At 36.6% G+C, this 19835-nt stretch overlaps 3 protein-coding genes across 9 annotated transcripts; 2 read left to right on the forward strand and 1 right to left on the reverse strand.

Moving 5' to 3' along the window:
- Positions 1-717: 717 nt before the first annotated feature.
- Positions 718-3127, forward strand: LOC149647250 (uncharacterized). 2 transcript variants are annotated; one of them, XM_089850130.1, is made up of 4 exons: positions 718-1092; positions 1159-1322; positions 1390-2461; positions 2534-3127. In XM_089850130.1, the coding sequence occupies exons 1-4, from the start codon at positions 813-815 to the stop codon at positions 2953-2955; spliced, it is 1938 nt and encodes a 645-aa protein (XP_089706256.1). In that variant the 5' UTR covers positions 718-812; the 3' UTR covers positions 2956-3127. The 2 variants fall into 2 exon arrangements, with proteins under 2 accessions (XP_089706256.1, XP_089706255.1); XM_089850129.1 differs by having other exon boundaries at positions 1390-3127.
- Positions 3080-5459, reverse strand: LOC149647251 (uncharacterized). Of its 6 annotated transcripts, none has more exons than XM_089850125.1 (4): positions 5391-5459; positions 4910-5333; positions 3843-4847; positions 3080-3767 (listed from the first exon to the last, which is right to left on the reverse strand). In XM_089850125.1, exons 1-4 carry the CDS (start codon positions 5429-5431, stop codon positions 3225-3227), a joined length of 2013 nt encoding a protein of 670 aa, XP_089706251.1. In that variant the 5' UTR covers positions 5432-5459; the 3' UTR covers positions 3080-3224. The 6 variants fall into 6 exon arrangements, with proteins under 6 accessions (XP_089706251.1, XP_089706252.1, XP_089706250.1 ...); XM_089850126.1 differs by having other exon boundaries at positions 3083-4690; positions 4784-4847; XM_089850124.1 differs by having other exon boundaries at positions 3083-4717; positions 4784-4847.
- Positions 5460-12592: 7133 nt separating this feature from the next.
- LOC149647252 (uncharacterized) lies at positions 12593-19340 on the forward strand. The gene is made up of 5 exons (XM_089849612.1): positions 12593-12733; positions 13282-13450; positions 15056-15276; positions 18137-18408; positions 18924-19340. The coding sequence occupies exons 1-5, from the start codon at positions 12593-12595 to the stop codon at positions 19195-19197; spliced, it is 1077 nt and encodes a 358-aa protein (XP_089705738.1). The 3' UTR covers positions 19198-19340.
- Positions 19341-19835: the final 495 nt, after the last annotated feature.

Consider the following 19835-nt stretch of genomic DNA (forward strand, 5'->3'; position numbering starts at 1 on the left):
CAACCAAGCCCCTTTCATTCCAGGAGGTACCCGTCGCTTTTCAAATAATGTTAACAAGCACCTTAATCACCGTCGGAGAGTTTGTACTTGAATTTATCATGGAATTGATGAAAAGACGTAACCAAAGGTCCCGAAAGCAAATACGTAGAAACTACGTCAAAAAGAAGTATTAGACTATCAGAAAGTATTTAACTCAGCGTTTGAAATATTGTCTAATGCTTGATGCTCCCTAAATCCAATATTTTCAAACATCAAAACTTTCTTTTGTTGGTTCAATAAAAAGAGTATAAAAAATCACGTTTTCCTGTTTTTACTAAGAAAACGTTCAGGGCTTCAGCTACAAATGGGACAGTTGTTGGTCGAAATATTTTTAGTCTATGGTTTATAATGTCCATGTTCAGTGCCCTTGTAACAGATACTGATTGCGCAGAGAGCGGAAACGTATTCGGGACGGAGTCGGACTATTACAGTAATGATCCATAAACCATGGTGCATTATTATTAATTTTTATTTATGATATTCTCTAATTTACAAAGTGCTTTTAGTAATTGAAACAGTAATAAAATATGCGAGATTGCCAGTTGGAATTAGCATCTTTATTGAATTGTCTGTGTTATAACTGGCCGAGATCCGTTATTGCCTGAACTTGACGCAGATACCTCTAAATCCGACATGATCTCCTCCATCGTTATTAGGGCACTTAATAAGAGATGAAAATATTATAGGGCGACAGCAGAAAGACATATGGTGACGTCACGCAATTTGAATTTTGCTTTCGCGCCACAGTTAGCAGCGCCGCGTCTAGTCTTTAAATGGCAGTTTTCTCGGCCACCATCTTTGTGGAGTTTAATTGGGTTGTTTTAAGGCGGTTTGTTCATAAAATGGTTAGGACCTGTTGTTTGAAGAGCTGTAAAAGTATTAGTACCAAGGAAAAGTTAAGTTTTTTTAGTATACCCGGTATTATAACAAACCAAGATGAGGCAACGCGAGAATTATCCTCTAAACGTCGTAAACTTTGGATGAAAAGGTTAAGCCTTGGCCCTGATGTCGTAACAAAAAATACTAGAGTTTGTTCTAAGCATTTTTTCTCTGGTAAGTGATAAGAATTTAATTCAAATTGATCCTGTTATTAACTATATAATCTATGTTTTATTTAAGCAAAACCTTCCGCGCTATTCGATAAAACTAACCCCGATTGGGCTCCAAATAAGAGTCTAAACCCACTAAGTGTTTCAAGTGATGCTTTTCTTCAAAAGTCGGTCGCAAGATATCAACGCAAAAAGAGACGTTCTGCACTAGGGTATATTACAAACAAGATACATGTATGTATTCATTTCCCTTTGTTTTTAATAAGCCTATCTCATAATGATTTGTATAAATCTTTATCAGAGCACAAACATTGGAAATAACTCTACTGCATGTATTATGGAAACGGAAGAGAGTCAAGCTTCAAGTACTTTCCTTGGTCATGAAAGTGACACAATTTTAAGAAGTTTCGAAGAGACAAACATAGAACATTGTACAACAGAAAATACAATTAATGAAGACGATATTGTCACTAATGAACTCTCTGCCATTATGGAACAAGAAGAAACACAACTCGTAGAAAATTCTCCGAAGATTGAGGATGACCAAAGTGCTCTTGTTTCTTCCAGCCCAGGGCCTTTAAAATTATTTGTTGATGGTAGTATGCAAACTACAATTAGGGTTTACGCTGATAAGGAGGTTCAAACTTATTCTGAATTTGATTTAATATCTGATTCAAAACCCAATGTAAAGGAAAGTGAAATGCAAACATTTCTAGAAAAAGTTGATTGTGAAACGCAAACTTATTTAGAAAAGTTTGATGGCGAAACTCAAACTTTATTTAGAGTGGTGGAACAGTTTGAATTAGAATATGTTGAGTATGAATTGGAAAAATCCCAAAAATTGTTTGAGGGTCTAAATGAGAAATATGAACAAGCTAATGAGCAAATAAGAAATTACATATCCGAAAACCGAAAGTTGCTTGGTAAAATTGATGCTTTGCAGTCAGAATTGGCAAATTCAAACTACAGTGAAACCTATTTTAAAGGCAATAACGATAAAATTAAATATTTTACGGGCCTAGAAAGTATGGGGGTGGTTTTGACAGTTTTAAAACGGATTCGACCGTTTCTTTTTAATAATTCTAAGCTCGATCATTTTCAACAACTAATATTAACCCTAATGAAAATGAGACTAGCGGTAACAAACTTGGATTTGGCCTATAGGTTTAACATCTCAGACCGAACCGTTGGTCGACTTTTTCACAACACTTTAAACATTTTGTATAAACTTTTCCAAAAAAGTATTATATGGCCTGAGAGAGATATCCTTCAGGCCACTATGCCGATGTGTTTCCAGGTGAATTTTGGGAAAAGGGTGGCTACAATCATTGACTGTTTCGAAATCTTTACTGAAAAGCCATCAAATGTATTAAGTAAGGCAGAAACCTGGTCAAGCTATAAACACAGTAACACTGTAAAATATTTAATTGCAATTACACCCCAAGGGACGATAAGTTTTGTGTCCAAAGGATGGGGAGGCCGCGTAAGCGATAAACACCTGACTGAAAATTGCGGATTTTTGAACAATCTCTTGCCTGGAGATGTTGTCTTAGCTGATAGGGGTTTTAATATTGCTGATTCTGTTAGCATGTTCTATGCGTCAGTAAAATTACCGGCTTTCACAAAAGGAAAGGCACAGTTAAATCCGGAAGAAATTGAAGATACCCGTAAAATAGCTAATGTTAGAATTCATGTTGAGAGGGTTATTGGTTTATTGCGCCAGAAGTATCAAATTCTACACACAAAAATACCAATTGAACTCTTGCATGAAGCTCCTGAAGATGAAACTATAGCTATAATTGATAAGATTGTTGTTTCCGCATGTGGATTAACAAATCTGACATCCCCCGTTATCCCAATAGAGTAAAAATATTTCAAAAAAACAGTGTTTTTATTTGTTCATTAAAATTATCGCAATTTTTATATGTTCATTAGAATTATCACAATTTTTATTTGTTCATTAAAATTATCACAATTTTTATTTGTTCATTAAAATTATCACAATTTTTATTTGCTCATTAAAATTATCACAAATCACAGTTTTTATCTGATCATTAAAATTATCACAATTTTTATTTGATCATTAAAATTATTTGGATTAAGCACAAATTGACAGTTTGACTAGGGTAAAATATTTTAAATTTTTTTTAATGGTTTCTTATTAACCTTATTTAAAATTTTGTCAGCACGAATGATCTTTTTGCAGTCGGGGCAAAACCATTTTCTTTTAGGAATCTGCCTCATTTTTAGACATTTTATGTGGAACCATTTGATGTTACAGTTTTCTTGTTCACAAAAAATCATTTTCCCTTTTTCTCCCTCTTTACAGTAGCACCATTTTTCACCATCATTCACTAGATTTAAATCTTCATTACTTTCATTGCTGTTTTTACTTGGCGATAGAATTTTAGAGACCACAATGGAATCACTTGTATCTAGTGTACCGGCTTTTGAAGTACACGAAACTTTGGGTCGTTTGCTTTCAGAAGTTACTTCTCTTGTGAAATACTTGGCAATTAATTCTGGCAATAATGCTGTTCTAAAAAACTCATTAGCTCTAGAATTGGCTGTATCCCACAGGGCTTCATCTGGCTCTATTCGTTCAATGTGGTGGTCTACAGGTGTCCATACACAGAAATCTGCGTAGCTCCTCTCAGACAAGAACATCTGCGCTTGGACCTGGTAGTAATATTCATGTTCTTTTTTCAATTTAAGACCATCAGGTGTGCTTTCTAGACAAAAAGTCTTGTTCACCTCCTTAACTGATTTGGTTCTCATTGAATAGGGACACTTTATTTCAATTACCCCTTTTCCACAGCATTGACATTCTACTAATCCATCTGGCGATGCCCCAAGGTGTGGATATTTAGGATTTAAAAAAAGGCCTGACTCTTCGAACTTCAAATTCTGATGTTTTTCTTTCATTACAGTTAGATAAACCTTTTTCATTGTACGTTCATGATTTATTCCCCAGTCAGTAGCCTCAGAACTGAATGACGTTTTTCCGGGGTAACATATTGTTTCAATTAAAGAAACCGAGGGCATTGAGGGATCTGTTTGACATGCTTTTCGTAAATTTGATGCAGTAATTCTGCCAGCTCTAAATCTATGCCAACTTTTAGATTTAGCTTGAGATTTTGTTTCCATCTGAACTCTTTTGGCTTGTTCTTGGGTGAATGATACTTCTACTACTTCTGAATGGATTAACAGTTCCCCAAATGATAATTTTGATAAATGTTCTTTATAAAGTTCCGTTAAAACTAATGGATATACTTCCTTGTTCATGTAGGTTGGAATACATTTTTCATGATACTTGGGAAGAACCCTAAAAATAGCCAAGTTCGGGGATTCGCTATAAATTTCATCCCAAAATTCACTCATTTCTTGCGCGCTGAAATCAGGAACCTCTTTTAGCGGCTTGCGAACGAGCGATTTGGGTTTTGACGGAGTAAGGCCCTCTACATTCGCATCTAACGCTTTTTTCTTTGCTTTCGCTGAACTCAAATCCATTTGGCAAACAGGCGAATACGATGGCTCTTTGGTTATAGGAACCATCCAGTAAGCTTTCTGGCCAGTAACAGTTACTTTTTCTCGGAATCTTACTGCGTATTCAACATAGAAAAGTAGCGCTGCAATGTGGGTACAGCATTCGTCTAAGCCGGCCATACATGTGCAATGTCCACAATGAATCGTACCTGAACTTCCTGCTATCACCCATGGTTCTAGCACTTTCTCTCTGAGTCTTTGCGAATGCATAACCTAAATTTAGATATTCATAAATAACTACTCGAGCAGAGTATCAAAGTAATATGTAAACTTACTTGGCATTTGATCAGCACTTTGTCGTCATTATCATCCCTAGGGAAGGTTTTGAGCCCTACGTTTCTTACGAAACCACAAACAAACTGATCGTAAGCCTCAAGTGCTTTATAATTTTTCAGTTGCATATGAGTGAAAGGGGACTGTCCAGAAATTAAATAAACATACATATCAGGAAAACTAACAGGTGGTAGCAAGTCAAACGAGTTGCTCGTTTCACCACCGGTGTCTTGGGCATTCAAAAACTTCAAATCTTTTTTTTTTATTAAATAAGGGTCTGTATCACCTATTAAACTTGTTTTTTCTCTATACCTTTTCTTAATATGTTCATTAAGAGTTTCAAAATATGTTAATTTAGGCTCCTTACTAGTTATTTTAGACGTATTCATTATTGAAGCCTTTGATCCCGCTCCCCAAATATGGCGGCTAGATAAAATTTTGAATCTTGTCAAAAAAACGAACTTTCTTTATACTGAGCCTTACTAGATGGCGCGACTGTATTCTGAAGCTGTGACGTATGCCATTTATTTTAATGCCCTTTCTGCTGTCGCCCTATAGGCCTGATTAAAAAGTGCGTGATCATAGTCGGTTTGGTTGCTGGAAGTTGAAACGTCAAAAAACACCGCTACCGATGAGCGGTTTTTCAATGTCACTCTCTTTAGATCTATGGTATAGTTAAGGGTTTCCCCTTATTTCAAACTAAGACTATTAAACACAGATTAACTGGAATGGAGATAGGGTGTGTGGTTCTTTTAGGGCAGCGCCACGCCAGGACCAATCTAGGAGGATATAGGGGTGAAGGAGTCTTCGACTGCCCGATTTCCCATTGAAACGCGCTTACAGATTATCGGCCGTGGTTTCCCCCCCCGTTCTCTCTCGTTCTGGGAGATTCATAGCCGCGCAACTAGTTCCGCGCAGATCGTCATCGGGCGTCGTCTTTTCTTTTGATTTCATTTTTGGTAAAGGCTGCATTTTTTAGTGCTTTAACGGAACATTTATCATTATTTAATATTTTATTAATTGTAAATTATTTGTTCTTTGATAAAACTATTTTAGAGGGAACGCTTTTTTACTCTATCCCTAAACCAAAAACTTAAGTAAAAAAGTGTTTAAGGTGGATTAAAGCCTGATGGTAGAGTAGAGTTAACACCCGATAACATTAAAAATATCATTCTTTCCCCAAATCTCTTACTTTTTTTACGCCGCCTACATAAAGGCGGTGTTGCTTCTAAGGCCTAAGATAGCATGAAAAACCCGCTCTTTTTTGAATTGGGATTTGCGTGGTCACGTGATGCGCGTAACCAAGGTCACTAGGTGCGCGTGAACGAATCTCCCATGGGAGAGGCCGAAACCTGAGCTCTAAGAACGGGCAGTCGAAGACTCCTTCACCCCTATATCCTCCTAGGACCAATATTGAAACCTTTTCCAATCAAAGAAAAAACAAGATGGCACCGGCCAGTTTACACTTTTGCGCTGCCTCTAGTGACTAGAATTAGTATTACTATATTCATTATAAGATGACCTCGGCAAATTTATAATTTTCGACTTTTTTCCATTGTTTATAAAAGAGCATTCCGATTATGAATAAAAGAATTTGGTTTACAGTTTAAGTGAATCACGGCCGTTGCCAGGCGACGATTATCTCTTCACGAAATACGCTTTACCAAATAATTGTAGTTTCTCAACATACTTCCATGGCTCAGCTTGATAAGTCATCAATCTGAGGAGAAAAGTGGGGATCCGCAGGGCGTGGGATCGGTTCCCGGTAGGGATGTAAATAATTTCTTAAATAAAAAATAATATTGATGTTGCAGAGTCACCTCAGGGTGGTTCTGTGAACTATTTGCAAATATCCGACCGTGTACGCGAAGAAAGGGGGAAATGGGGGATTGAAAAGGTGCTCAGCCTGCCAGCAAGGGTCGGAACAATACTTTCGCCAGCTCTAAAGAGCGCGAAAGTAAAAATCTTAAAACTTAACCGGACAATCATAAAAAACCACAGCTTTAGCCTATAAAATAATAAAAAATTAATAAACCTATTAAGGAGTATAAAGAGAAGACTTAAAATGTGTAATAATAAAACTGAACTAAAGGGGAAACGGTAAAAAAGGAACATTAACTATTGTATACTGATAATACTAAAAAAATGTACAACAAAAAACAAATTTAATACCTACAGAGAAGAGGGCGTTCTCTTGCTCACGAAGGAAAATTTATTTAAAAACAGTCAAGTTTTGAAATCCATGAAAACAACTACTACCTTTTAGAATTTTAGAAAAATAAAGACAAATTTTTGTTAAACGACTCGTAATCATTTTTAGTTCGCGAAATACGACAACGTAGTTAGCCTAAACCACTCGAATCCGCGGTGTTTCAGTCCGCCGAAACTAATTCTCCCAATCGGAAAACTCGGAACAACAACCCCACTCCAATTAAGACCGGACAAAACAAAATAGAATAGTCCATGTCAAAAAGACGGCTACAGATGAAAAGATTTTAGTCGTACCGAATTTTTATCGTTGGGGCTTATAACGTTTAAGCAAAATAAGCGAACACCAGCGTACGGGTCATGGTTATTCATTAATTCGGAGTTATCAACAAGAACTCGGCCACACTGGAGATTTGGTCTTATTACATATTGGTCCAGCTAAATCGAATAAGAAATTACAATCAACGTACGTTTGTAATTCGCATTGATCTGAAGACACTCGTAGAACGCTCTGAGTTCATCCTTCGTAGCCATTGAATCTGCAACAGGTTAGTATAAATCAATATTTTGTTTGTAATGCATTGTTCAAATTGCAAACTATTGAAAGACTTTAGTCTTGCCATACATAGACAAAAGTAAACCATAAACAAGAAGGAAAACAACATTGAGAGTAAAAACACATTACTATCAATCGTGTTTTTCAAAATGACGTTGGAAAAACGTCATAGATTCTTGTAAAGCGACGCCTGGTGAGGCGCTGTCAAAGGCTTAGGAAGAGTATAGGCAATTCTCGCGTCGGTCTCGAGCGTTACTAAGTATAGGTAGTGTCATGCTTATGGAACATATATTATAAACTTATGACAAGTTGGGAAACCAAAATTAGCCTCTCCGAGTCGAGACGCAATTAAGAGGTTTTTCTTGAAAATTTAAATAAGTATACTTAATTGATATTAATTGTAAAGAAGGCATCGGCGGTGGGTTAAATGATTTGAAACACGTCATAGGCCCGTGACTGAGGAAAAGCATGGTTCAAAGAAACTTAGTTCGTTTTATTTCGAAAACTACACCACTTCGTAGAATTGGCGCTGCAATCTCGCAGAAAAACTGGGGCTAGGTGTGCAGGGAACTCCATGTGGAGTCTTTGTATCTAGGAGTCACGTGGTGCTTGTGACGTATTTAATGCTTTTCTTTTTACCCCGGTCCTTTTAATAAAAATATTTTTTATTGAAAACTGTTCGGGGCATCATGTACAGGGTTTAGAATATTATGTTTATATGGTTTTAAATGTAACGTCTGCAGTTGCTTATAAAAAACACTTGGAGAGGTTAAATTTTGCTTTCCCAACTTGTTATGTTTTGAAACTTTCGCTTGAAACTACTTTTATCGAAGTATATAAAGAACCATGTCTCTCCAAATAAAAGAACAATAGTTACTAACAGACAAACCAAGTTCAAAATATAGAAAAAGCAAAAGCTTTTAATGAACAGTTTTCCAATCATGGTTTTTTCCGTTTACAGACAAACATTTTTATCGAGAAAACAATCTGTTTTTGTCAAAAATGATATTTCTAAATTTCTTCGCCAATAAAGCATAAAAATAGTTCAATTCCAAATAGATTATCGAATTTTAATAATGAGGGATATATCTTTCAAGTGTCGGTGTCAAGTTACTTCTAAATTTTAACAAATGCACTTCTAGAAAGAAAGTGTTTCTTCACTTATGGTACACTTTTACACCATAAGTTTTTAAGATATGTTCCATAAGTATGACACAACCTATATTTGGTAATGCTAGAGAATTACTGATCTCGAGCTAGTTCGAGAACGACAAGCGGGAATTGACAACACTCGGTTTTGCAGTCCATCATCCTATTTAGTCTGCATTAAGCCTTTGACAGGGCTTCACCTGGCGTCGTTTAACGAGAATCGGTGACCTACGTCACTTCATGACAAGCCAGTGACAAACTTATGGAACATATGGTCTGGCAAATGGCAAAGGTACTTCATTTACTTCTAAGCAATTGCATATGTATAATATCACCATACTTCAGTAAATGTTGTTAGACAATGTTTATCAAATTCCGAGCACTTGTCAGTGGCACTTTAAAGATACATATAATGCATAGAAAATTACTTTATAAGTACAAAATCATCGTAAACATAGACTAATGCTTTTCATCGTTAAAACATCGTATTTTGGTAATTGAATCGAGATGGGATTATTTCATTGGGTTTTAAAAGGGAGTTGGCGTTAGGTCTTTTCTTGACAAAGTCGGCTTCGTTCCCCATGAACGGTTAGCTTAAACGAAGTAACAATGAATATGTTACGAGTCGTTGTCATTAAGGTACTGTAACGTTAAATCTCATATATAACTGAGACTCTGGCTTCTTTGCTTGACTTTATGTTATATCATTATGTACCTTCAAAATTCCTAGGCGAATTTGACCCAAAACTAGGGTATCATTGGTTTGGTTTAGGTCCTCAATGCTGGGTCCGAAGAACGCCTGGCCATTAAGCCTGTAAACAACGTCATATTCTAGACGCGTAGGATTAAATCCTGATTAAGCATTGTGTTATGGAAAAATTGCGAAAAAACTTTGTTTCTTATAAAAACATAATCATGCAGATATTTGATCTGAGTCGCCGAAAAGGAGGGTTCGAAAAAAAACAGATCACCGGGTTTTTGGGCCTTTATCTATAGCAGTTGCGTGCATTGTATAATTTTTCATTCAAAAGTCACTGCTTAATTTAAAAAAATCTTAAAATGTTTCATTAAAGTAATTATTATTATTAAATATTAATTTTGAAGTTGAAACAATAAATATCTTAAATTATCTTTAAAATGAAATTATTCATCAAAATTGAAGATTTTAGTGATGGGTTTTATTAAGAGGGTTTTTGGGGGCAGGAGCTGGGTTTTTTAATTCGAACCCTCTCGAAAAGGGTGGTCGCCCGTTTCCGCACAGTTAAAATCACACGTTAAAATCTTATAGCCCCTTTCCGCACAATTTTTCATAACTCATTTCCGCACACTTTGCAAATAAAACATTTTTATTATCATGTTGATTACATTTTGAAACCCTGAAACTCATGCTGCTGGTCCGTTGGACCGAATATAGCCAAAATGTGAGGTTTTATCATCATGAATTTTTCGGCGCAATTTAACGAGATATATTTTTAATGCAGTTTTTACAAACGGAATTAAAGAATACATCTTTTGCTTTAATTTTTAACAAAAACACTCTTGTTTTAATTCTTATGTTTATGGTCAAATCACAAGTTTAATAGCAAGCCTCTTTTGTAGCATAGAATTACCTAACCCTCACCGAACCAAACCTAACCGAATGAACAAGAAAATAACAAGACTCCCCAAGGGCTCGTAATACTAGCCACATCGTACCGTACTACACGGAGTACAGAATATTTGAGTGATTAGCCCCCGATGCGTATTTTCAACAGTGGTAAAAAGAAATACCCTTAAAAGAAGTACAGAAAATCAGTGTGAATAGCCCCTCGCTGCCCTAACAAAAATAAGAAAAATATAACCCTTAATCCTTACTTCAATAAATTTACTTACGTTATAATTGTAATATCCACGGGGCCACAAGCTAGTATTTTCTTTTGCTTTTAAAATTCTTCTCGATTTGTGGTGAAATACACGTAACTTTCAATGATAAACACCGCCTTAAGCCCTCCAGTTCTTTAAATCACTCCAGCCAACGGGGTGATTTAGTGAACATTTAGTAGCATTTAAAATTTTTGCAAGAGGAGCTCTTATAAGAAAAAGTTCCTTTAAGTAATGGTTTTAAAATGTATCAATGAATTCCATTCCAATTGATTTTAGCGTATAAACATTCCAGCATCTCTTTTCGAGTGTTGCAGCGGAGCCTCCGGGATGAACTAGGCCCATGCATGTCAAATTTTATGTGGGGAAATATCCAGTTTGTTAGGAAAAATATTTTCACCATAGATGGTGCTTATTTTTCCGTTGTGACAGGGGTCTTCCTTAAATTATCGTTGATATTTTAGGGGTCAATCATAAAATTTTTATGATAGAGAAAAGTTTCATCCTAAAATTAACGTAAATGTTTTTGGGGCTATTCACTTTTTACTGAATCTTTCGGTTAGATGGTATTGATGACAACAAAATAAATTATTTCAATTAAAATAATTCAGTAAGAGTTATAAAAACGTATACTTACAATCCGCGACCTTGATCCAAATACTTAAGCAGTCACGGGGTTGAACTTTGTTTATTTTTCGGTCGTATCAGCGCCCCCAAACGGGAAAACACGGCGAACTAAATTAGTTAAAAAAAAATATTCTCGCTTCGCCACACGCATGGGCCTAGTTCATCCCGGAGGCTCCGGTTGCAGTCTGAAAAACAATAGTGCATATCTGAAATTCTGAATGTTTAACATAATTCGTAAAAATCAATTAGAGCGATTTCTTGTTTCACAACCTTAAAAATCTTGTCTTGTGACTAGATTTCTACATTATGAAATCTAAATTTTATGCTTGAACATGGACTGTTATTAAAATTCAACTACAATAAAAGTTAAAGAAAAATTATTTCAGTATGCGCCGTTTATCAATCTGACAACGGATGAGAATGGTAACTTGAAAGTGCTGGGCCGCATGAGCAACTACTATAATGTATTGACAAGAAATACAAACCGATTTAACCATTCAACGTGAGTTTTAATCTATTTTCTTGTATTTACGTCGTTATTCTCGCAGTTAATATAGAACTAGTGTTCAAATTTGCACAAGGTTCGTTTTAGAAACTTATTGAAAAACATGTGCTGTACCTACATGTTGCCAGAAAGGGGTAATAGAAGAAGTGTAACATGATTATTCCCAGCATGCTCACCCTTTTTGTTTCATTTCCCGCTCATGAAACTTCAGATGTGCATCGCACTAAAGTTGTATATAACTGTTAAAGAACTTACTTTTATAAGATATGTTTCGTAAGATTTTCACTGGTTACTGAGAACTTGTCATGACATATAGTGACGTATAAAACGTGATAGATTCTCATAAAGCGACGCCTGGTGAGGTGTTGTCAAAGCTTTAGTACAGACTAAATAGGAAGATGGACTGCATAACCAAGTGTAGTCAATTCTCGCGTCGGTCTCGAACTAGCTCTCAGTAAGTCTCTAGCATTAAGAAGTATAGGTAGTCTTATAGACTTTTAGTAGTTCCAAAGAGGAATGAAGGGTTTAAATTATCCTGGCTTACGTACTGTAGACAAGGAGTACTTAATTTTTCTAACCGACTGTTTTTAATGTTCAATCAAGCTGGCAAGTTAAACTGGTGCAGCCTCAAATCCTACGTAAAACCCTTGAAATGCTCAACAATGTACGTATTATTGGTTCAAAATACGAGGTAGTAGTAAAGCGCGGCTCCTCTACAACATTTTACACTTTGGAAATTATTTTTGTCAGAGTGCGGATCTAATTTTATTTCCATTGTCTATGACCCTTCCGAGGTTTAAGTGGATGGATTTCACCACTCCAATTGGATCGACTTACGTCACTGTTCTCTCCAAAATAATCTATAATGGCAAAGGAGTAAAATCGTCGTCCCTTTATTCCATGGACGCTGTACAGAACGAAGTAATTCGATTTCTAATTACAAAGACAAATAGAAATGATAGAACGTCGGAAGCTTTGTCCACATCAGGCTCGCGGTCGCGTGTTCGTATCTTCGCTGCAGATCAGATCACGAGAAACATTTGCTTTATACTATTCAGATACACGCAAATATTTTGCTTTTCCTATTCTGAGAGCCAATGAAATTTCAGCAATCATTGCGCTGTCTACCCTTGTCCATATTTATTAATAGTCACTCAACTGATTCGCTGAGCAGCTGCACTCTGCTTCCGCCATTTTGAAACTAATCGACGTCCTCCACAACAAACTCTTCCTCTCGTTTGTGAATGGTGCTTTTCTCGCGAAGGCGCGAAATTCTTGGCCTATAGTCCCGTGAAATTTGTATCTTCGCGAGGTGAGGACGCGAAGTAGCGAAAACTCTGTTGGCAGTAGTGCGATCGTGCAAACAAGAAAAGCGAAGATACGAACGCTCAAAATGTGTCAGTCGCCACTCTTTCATGTTAACCATATCGTCATTATTATTTCTCTAAAACAAGGAAATTTATGAATAGGTTTGGTTGGCGATGTTGCTATTCATGATGGGCATTTTCCTTATTTACTATTTCACTCGTAACGTTCAATCGGTGAATGTCAAGTTGCGCTTGAAACGCTTGAAACGCAAATCAAAAAGTCGACTCTTTGAATATTTTTTCGCTTTGTTTGTGACGTTATTCCTTCAAGGTATGTGCATTTACAAAATGTAAGGAAAAACTTTTTATAATTAGAGAGTCACAACATAAGTTGATAAGATATGTTCCATAAGTTTGTCACTGGTTAATGAAAGCTTGTCATGAAATGACGTAGGTTAAACCAGAAGAAAATAGGCGAAGTGGGTAGCCGTAGCCTTGAGCCATACAAGTCGTCCAGTGATTCTCACTTACAATGGTCGATTCCCCTACCACCCTTAAAATTTGAATCTGGCCAATCGGCGCGGAGCATAAAATAGTACCAGATTTCATTGCGAACGCCACCATGTAGCGAACTGTGGAACTAACTTGTGTAGTCTGCTTATATTTCTGCTGTGCTTCAGTTTGAGTTAGGGTTATGTCAGGCAACGGGTTAATGCGGATATTGGTTTAATTAAGGACGGAAATTCGGTTATTTAATAAAATGAATGTCGTTAAGAGTACGCAGTGTGATTTAACGTACAAGGAAACTACCGATAAGAAAACTCAGGCTGTGTTGAAAGGAAAAGTAAGATCTACCCAAAACAATCCCAATGTTAAAAATCAAACTACAACAACTTGGATACAACTTTATTACTTTGAACTCTTCCCTATCACAGTTTAAAACTTCGGACAAGTTAATTTTTTCCCTGGAACTTAGAAATACCATTGTATTTAAAAATAAAGACATATTTTAAAATAAGTTATGAATTTAGTACTTACCACTCGATTCGAGCCTCTGCCATTCTGCCTGAGTGCCTCACTGCCTCTAGCAGACGCCTCTAGTCAGTTGGAAGGCGTAGGACCGTACTGTCCACAGAATCACGTCACTCGTGTGTTAATGCGCGTAAAAATCCTATCTCTCTTCACCCCCACGGGGAGGGAAATGGCGCGAAAAATCCGTAAACGGGACGCCTCGCGAAGTTGCCCAAGCTACCCACTTCCCCTATTTTCTTCTGGTTAAACGTCATAGATTTTCGAGAAACGACACCTGATGAGACTCTGTCAAAAGGCTTAGTACAGGCTAAATACGACGATGGACTGCAAAACCGAGTGTAGTCAATAGACCCAACCAACAAATAAACAAGTTGGCTTGGTCTCGTCTCCATCTAAGGAATAGGATCACGTGACTAACGAAGTTGACTCTAGTACCATCTTTCGTTGAGCAACGCAAATAAGTCTCTTATTTTTCTGATTGGATTAGAGTCTGACTCTTGGGGTAAAACAGGTTCTGCGCATGGCAAAATCAAGCCAATCAGGTTATCCCTTTCTCGCCTCAAAACCCGCGAACGAGATCAGAGCCGCTATAAAAATTCAAACGATTTGTTGGTTGGGTCTATTCTCGCTTGTCGTTCTCTGCGACAATAAACGTCTCTGAGAGTACCTTAGAATTTACTGTGTCATTCAGTTTCTCAGTCAAATTTAAGGGGTCATCCATTAAACACTCCACTCATAACTTTAAAACAATGGCCCTTATAGAAAAATATCACTCAAAATCACTCAAAAAAACACACATCCTGCAACCCTATTTGGATCACTCTAAAGATAGGCCTAGATCACAAACCGTTCACAATTCAAAAGGTGTGAGTAATTAAGTAATATTAAGTTTATATTGTTTCAGGAATTTTTATTCAGAAACACTTTAAGGCGTTCGGTCACCGCTTTCTGTATTTTTCATGGATGTGCGGAGTGGTGCTCATTATTAGCGTCGTCTGCACCTCGACTATTTCTCGCTTAACCATATCTGATGAAGAACGTATTGAAAGCCTTACGGACATCGTGAAATATCCTCATCTGAAACCCATAATCACGAGAAATTCTAGCATTTTCAAGTATATACAAGTAAGCTTCTTTTCAACACCTGGAAATTTTTTCTTCGTAATACTGTTGTTATTAGTAGAAGCTTATTCTAGGAGAGCGATAGCTCTCTTAGATAAGACTTCATACTGCTCTTAATGTATAAGGAGAGTTTTTTGTTTGGATGTAACTTTTTTTGTATTGTTTCAACTGTTTTGAAAATATTCCACAGAACTACAATTCGGGCCCTCAATATGTGGTTAAAATTTCAAAAAGATCCATTAAATAGTTAATTTTATAAAAAATAATGTTGCTAAGGGTGGTTTTCATTTCAATAAAATTAGTCAGTGTTTTTGGTGAAAAAGTTAAATTTTCCCATAGAAATAACATGGAGTTTTTCTCAAATTTAGCCATTTTGTGGCCACCCTTTTGATATGAAATAATCGTTTGTTTCGTTAGGGAACGGTTTTATATCAAAATATAAACCTATTTCTAGGACCATTTTTAAGGTTTTTGAGAAAAATTAAGTTTAAGTGCTAAATTTCATGTTTTTTAATCATGCTTTGACTTACGTTGTTGCACCCTATATGTCATACTGTTGGACTTACGGCGTTTTACCGTGGATAAAGCCGAGGAGAAAGCCACTCTTGCACATACGCTGTTTTACCGCGGACTTTTATCTGATTTTTCTCTCTTTCGTTGCAAAAACTAAATGATTTTAGGTAATTAAGCTAGACTAACGATTACAGGTAATTAAGCTAGATTAACGATTACAGGTAATTAAGCTAGATTAACGATTACAGGTAATTAAGCTAGATTAACGATTACAGGTAATTAAGCTAGATTAACGATTACGGGTAATTAAGCTAGATTAACGATTACGGGTAATTAAGCTAGATTAACGATTACGGGTAATTAAGCTAAATTAACGATTACGGGTAATTAAGCTAGATTACCGATGGCGGGTAATTAAGCTAGATTACCGATGGCGGGTAATTAAGCTACACTGCCGATAAGCATATGACTTGTGTTGGTGCACAATTCTTGGACATCTGTTGGTGCTCAGATCTATGGAATGCTCAGGTCTACTTAATCTTTTTGTGGTATAACTACCGCTTGCTCTGTGATTTGCATGTGAAAATGACGGGAAAGCAATTTTAGTTTGACTGGACGTTGATTGTCAAGTCAAGCAGTGAGGTTTGAAGTTATGTAATAGATGCTTCGTCAGTTCAAAAGCTTTAACTAATGTAAGTGCAACGCCGTAAAACGTTTTCTCACCTAAGGTTTCTAAACTATTATAATTAATATTAAGACTGAAGTAACAGATATTAATAAAAACTGTCTTTGTAGACAAAGACGGAAAAAAGTAAGAGATAAGTGTAGAAAATTAAATGCCTGAAGTAACAGATATTAAATTTTCACTTTTGAACACATGATTATAAAACATCAATTATTTGAAAAAATTCTTAACTTAGTTTTTTTCACCAAAATTTCATATGCGGAAAATGTTTTTAACATTATTTACCCTAGTATTTTGTTCCCAATATTAGCTCTAGAAAAAGGCTTCTTCAAGAATTTTTTAAAGGATACTAGCTTGATACTACGTTTTACCAGGGAGGAGAGACTGACACGGTCTTTAAGAAGGTTCAAATACTTACATATCTGAAAAAATTGAGATTTACGAGTTTCATTTTTGTATTTTTAAATGAGAAATATTGCGAAGCGGAAAGTAACATAGGCAGTTTTATTGTGATGTTGATATTAGTGTGGAAAAGATCTGTAGATTGATCGTGATCTTTAGAGAGCTATACATTACGTCAATTTTTGAAACTTCGAAAACTTTGAAATTAACGAACACTTCTTGTTTTGATACGGTTTTTACTTTATCAGCTATTAATGTTTTTCTGTCCATTTTATTCTCCTTATAGGGCTGAACCTGATTGGAATATTTGAGAGAAAAAATGGAAAACGCGTATTATTTTAAAAATGATATATAAGTGTCATATTAAAATATTTTTACTAAAGTAATTTTGGTGAAAAAAACTAAGTTAAGAATTTTTTCAAATAATTGAGGTTTTATAATCATGTGTTCAAAAGTGAAAATTTAATATCTGTTACTTCAGGCATTTAATTTTCTACACTTATCTCTTACTTTTTCCCGTCTTTGTCTACAAAGACAGTTTTTATTAATAGGATCTATGTAAGCTTACATCGAAAGTCAGTCGAGCAAATGAAACTGAGAGACGCGTGGCTAATTTTAGAGTAGGAATAAATTGTGGGTGCTAGAGCGTTGGTGCTTAGTTTTTATTCACTTCGATCGTTTGACAGTCCATCTCTTCATTGGCTCAACTAGTTGTTTCTTGTCTTTGACGACGTAAACATTACCTTGGCCTAGTTCACGCCAAGAATTTTTCACTTATACATACGACCCCATCTTAGGCTGTAAAGTTTCTATAGGCACTGAGGCGAGTCGAGAGAAGAAGACAGAAACGAGCTTCATAAAATCCGCTGAAAAATGGGGAAATAGGCGGTAGTGAAAACAATTTTTGGTACGTTTAGTTTCAGGACGCATATTCTTAGCGCATGGGGGAGGAACCATAGTCTTTTCTCTGTCATCCCTACGTCAACTATGCGCGAGAAAGCTGCGCTCTGGCGCTGTGGCGTACCGTAGATTTACCCCCGTTCCCACCAAGTATGGACCACAGCTGCCTATACTGATTCTCTCTTCTCTTTGTCGAGAGGATGCTCTCGAGGGAGAGAATTTTACCCACAAACCCGTAATGCATATGATGTTGAACCCGTCAAGCTCTTTTATTACCTTGTAGCACAGATGATGATGTGCTGTTGGAGACAATAGTGACAAGTATGGTTTGATATTTGTTACAAACAATTATGGTATTTTTAGGGTTCAAGTGACGTGAGGCTAAAAGCCCTCTACAAGCAGATCAACGATAAGGGAGTAGTGGTTTCTGTGACAGACATTCGCAACATTTCCGGCGTTTTAGATGGTACTTCAGTCCTCATTTCTGGAAAAATTCCACTGAAAAATATGTTAATCGAAAACTGTAGGAAAGAAAAAGGACTTCATTTGGCAAGAAAAAAATTATTTAAAATCAATACCGCCATCGCTTTTCGGAAAACATTACCCAATCGCGTAAAACAAGAAATCAACCTGAGGTAAACAAGCCCCGGGGACTGTAAAGAAGTCGGCGAACCGTTGAATTGTTTTGTAATTCACCCCCCCCCAATCATTGACGTCATCAGCTGATGTAAAACGCGTCAAAAGTAAATATTTCGGGGTTGTTAAGTGGTTGTGAGCCCTCTTCAGGGCTACCCCAGTCCCCCTTCCCGAGGGTTCGAGACCCCCGCTGCGTTTGCTAAAACCGTCGACCATAGCAAAGGCGCCGATAAGGCTGAATAACATAAAAGTAGGAAAGTACCTAAATACCTTTTTCACGAGAAGAAGGAAAGACTTTCGTTTGCTTAACCCTCGGAGGGGGGCTGTGACGTCAATAACGGCTTTTTCAAAAAAACATTCAACGGTCCTCCGACCCCTTTACAGACCTTTTAAGAAGTGCAAAAGTATCCTAAACTCCGACCTAGGTTAAATGGGTATTTTTGAACTGCCACTTCAATGCATTGCAGTAGAATTGAACCAATTTGATTTAACACTAAGCTTTATCGTTATTTAGAACTTCGTGGTACTTTGAATCTGGATTAATGACTAAGGATTTGAAAGGGAAATCAATCTCAAAATATTGTGGCAGAGAGAAGGACTCAGATCAGGAACACGCAACCAAGCCCCTTTCATTCCATGAACTCTCTGTTGCTTTTCAAATAATGTTAACATGCACATCAATCACCGTCGGAGAACTTGTACTTGAATTTGTCATGGAATTGATGAAAAGACGAAAGCAAAGGCGCCGTAGGCAAATACGTAGAAACTACGTCAAAAAGAAGTATTAGACCAACAGAAAGAATAACAAACATCAGTATTGATCTCAGCTTTGAAATATTGTGTAATAGGTAGCTAGAACTTGATGCTCTCTAAACCTGTGTGGCCTTATGTGTAATATCATAATTCCTAAAGGGTAAGGAGAGTTGACAGTGTCTGAAGTGAAATGAATGCAACACCAATTAAGTTGATTAGCATCAATTGACTTGATTTAAAACCATAATTATGATATTAGTTCGCTTTAATGTGTCAATTTAAACCCTCATTTCTCTAAAATGTGTCTACCAAAATAATCCACTCCTCATTAATTTTCTCTTTCTTGTAACAAGTATAAGGAGCTTTCATGTTATCAGTAAGCGAAGCGATGTGTCTGTCCGAGATTAATAGTTACCCACTCGCAATGTGTTCAACCACATGAATCAAGAACGTCTGGCAAAAAACGAATTGCCAAGTCCTAGCATGGAAGAACTAAGCCTAGTCCTTCCACGGTGATAGTATACCATATAAGCTGATAAGACATGTTCCATAAGTTTGTCACTGGTTACTTTGAGCTGGTCATGAAGTGACGCAAGTGAAGCGTCATATATTCTAGTAAAGCGACGCCTGGTGAGGCGTTGTCAAAGGCTTATTTAGTACAGACTGAATATTA

The sequence above is a fragment of the Phalangium opilio genome, unplaced genomic scaffold, assembly GCF_054372755.1.
Source record: "Phalangium opilio isolate 3A_F unplaced genomic scaffold, DU_Popi_V2 ptg000089l_1, whole genome shotgun sequence".
NCBI lineage: Eukaryota > Metazoa > Arthropoda > Arachnida > Opiliones > Phalangiidae > Phalangium > Phalangium opilio.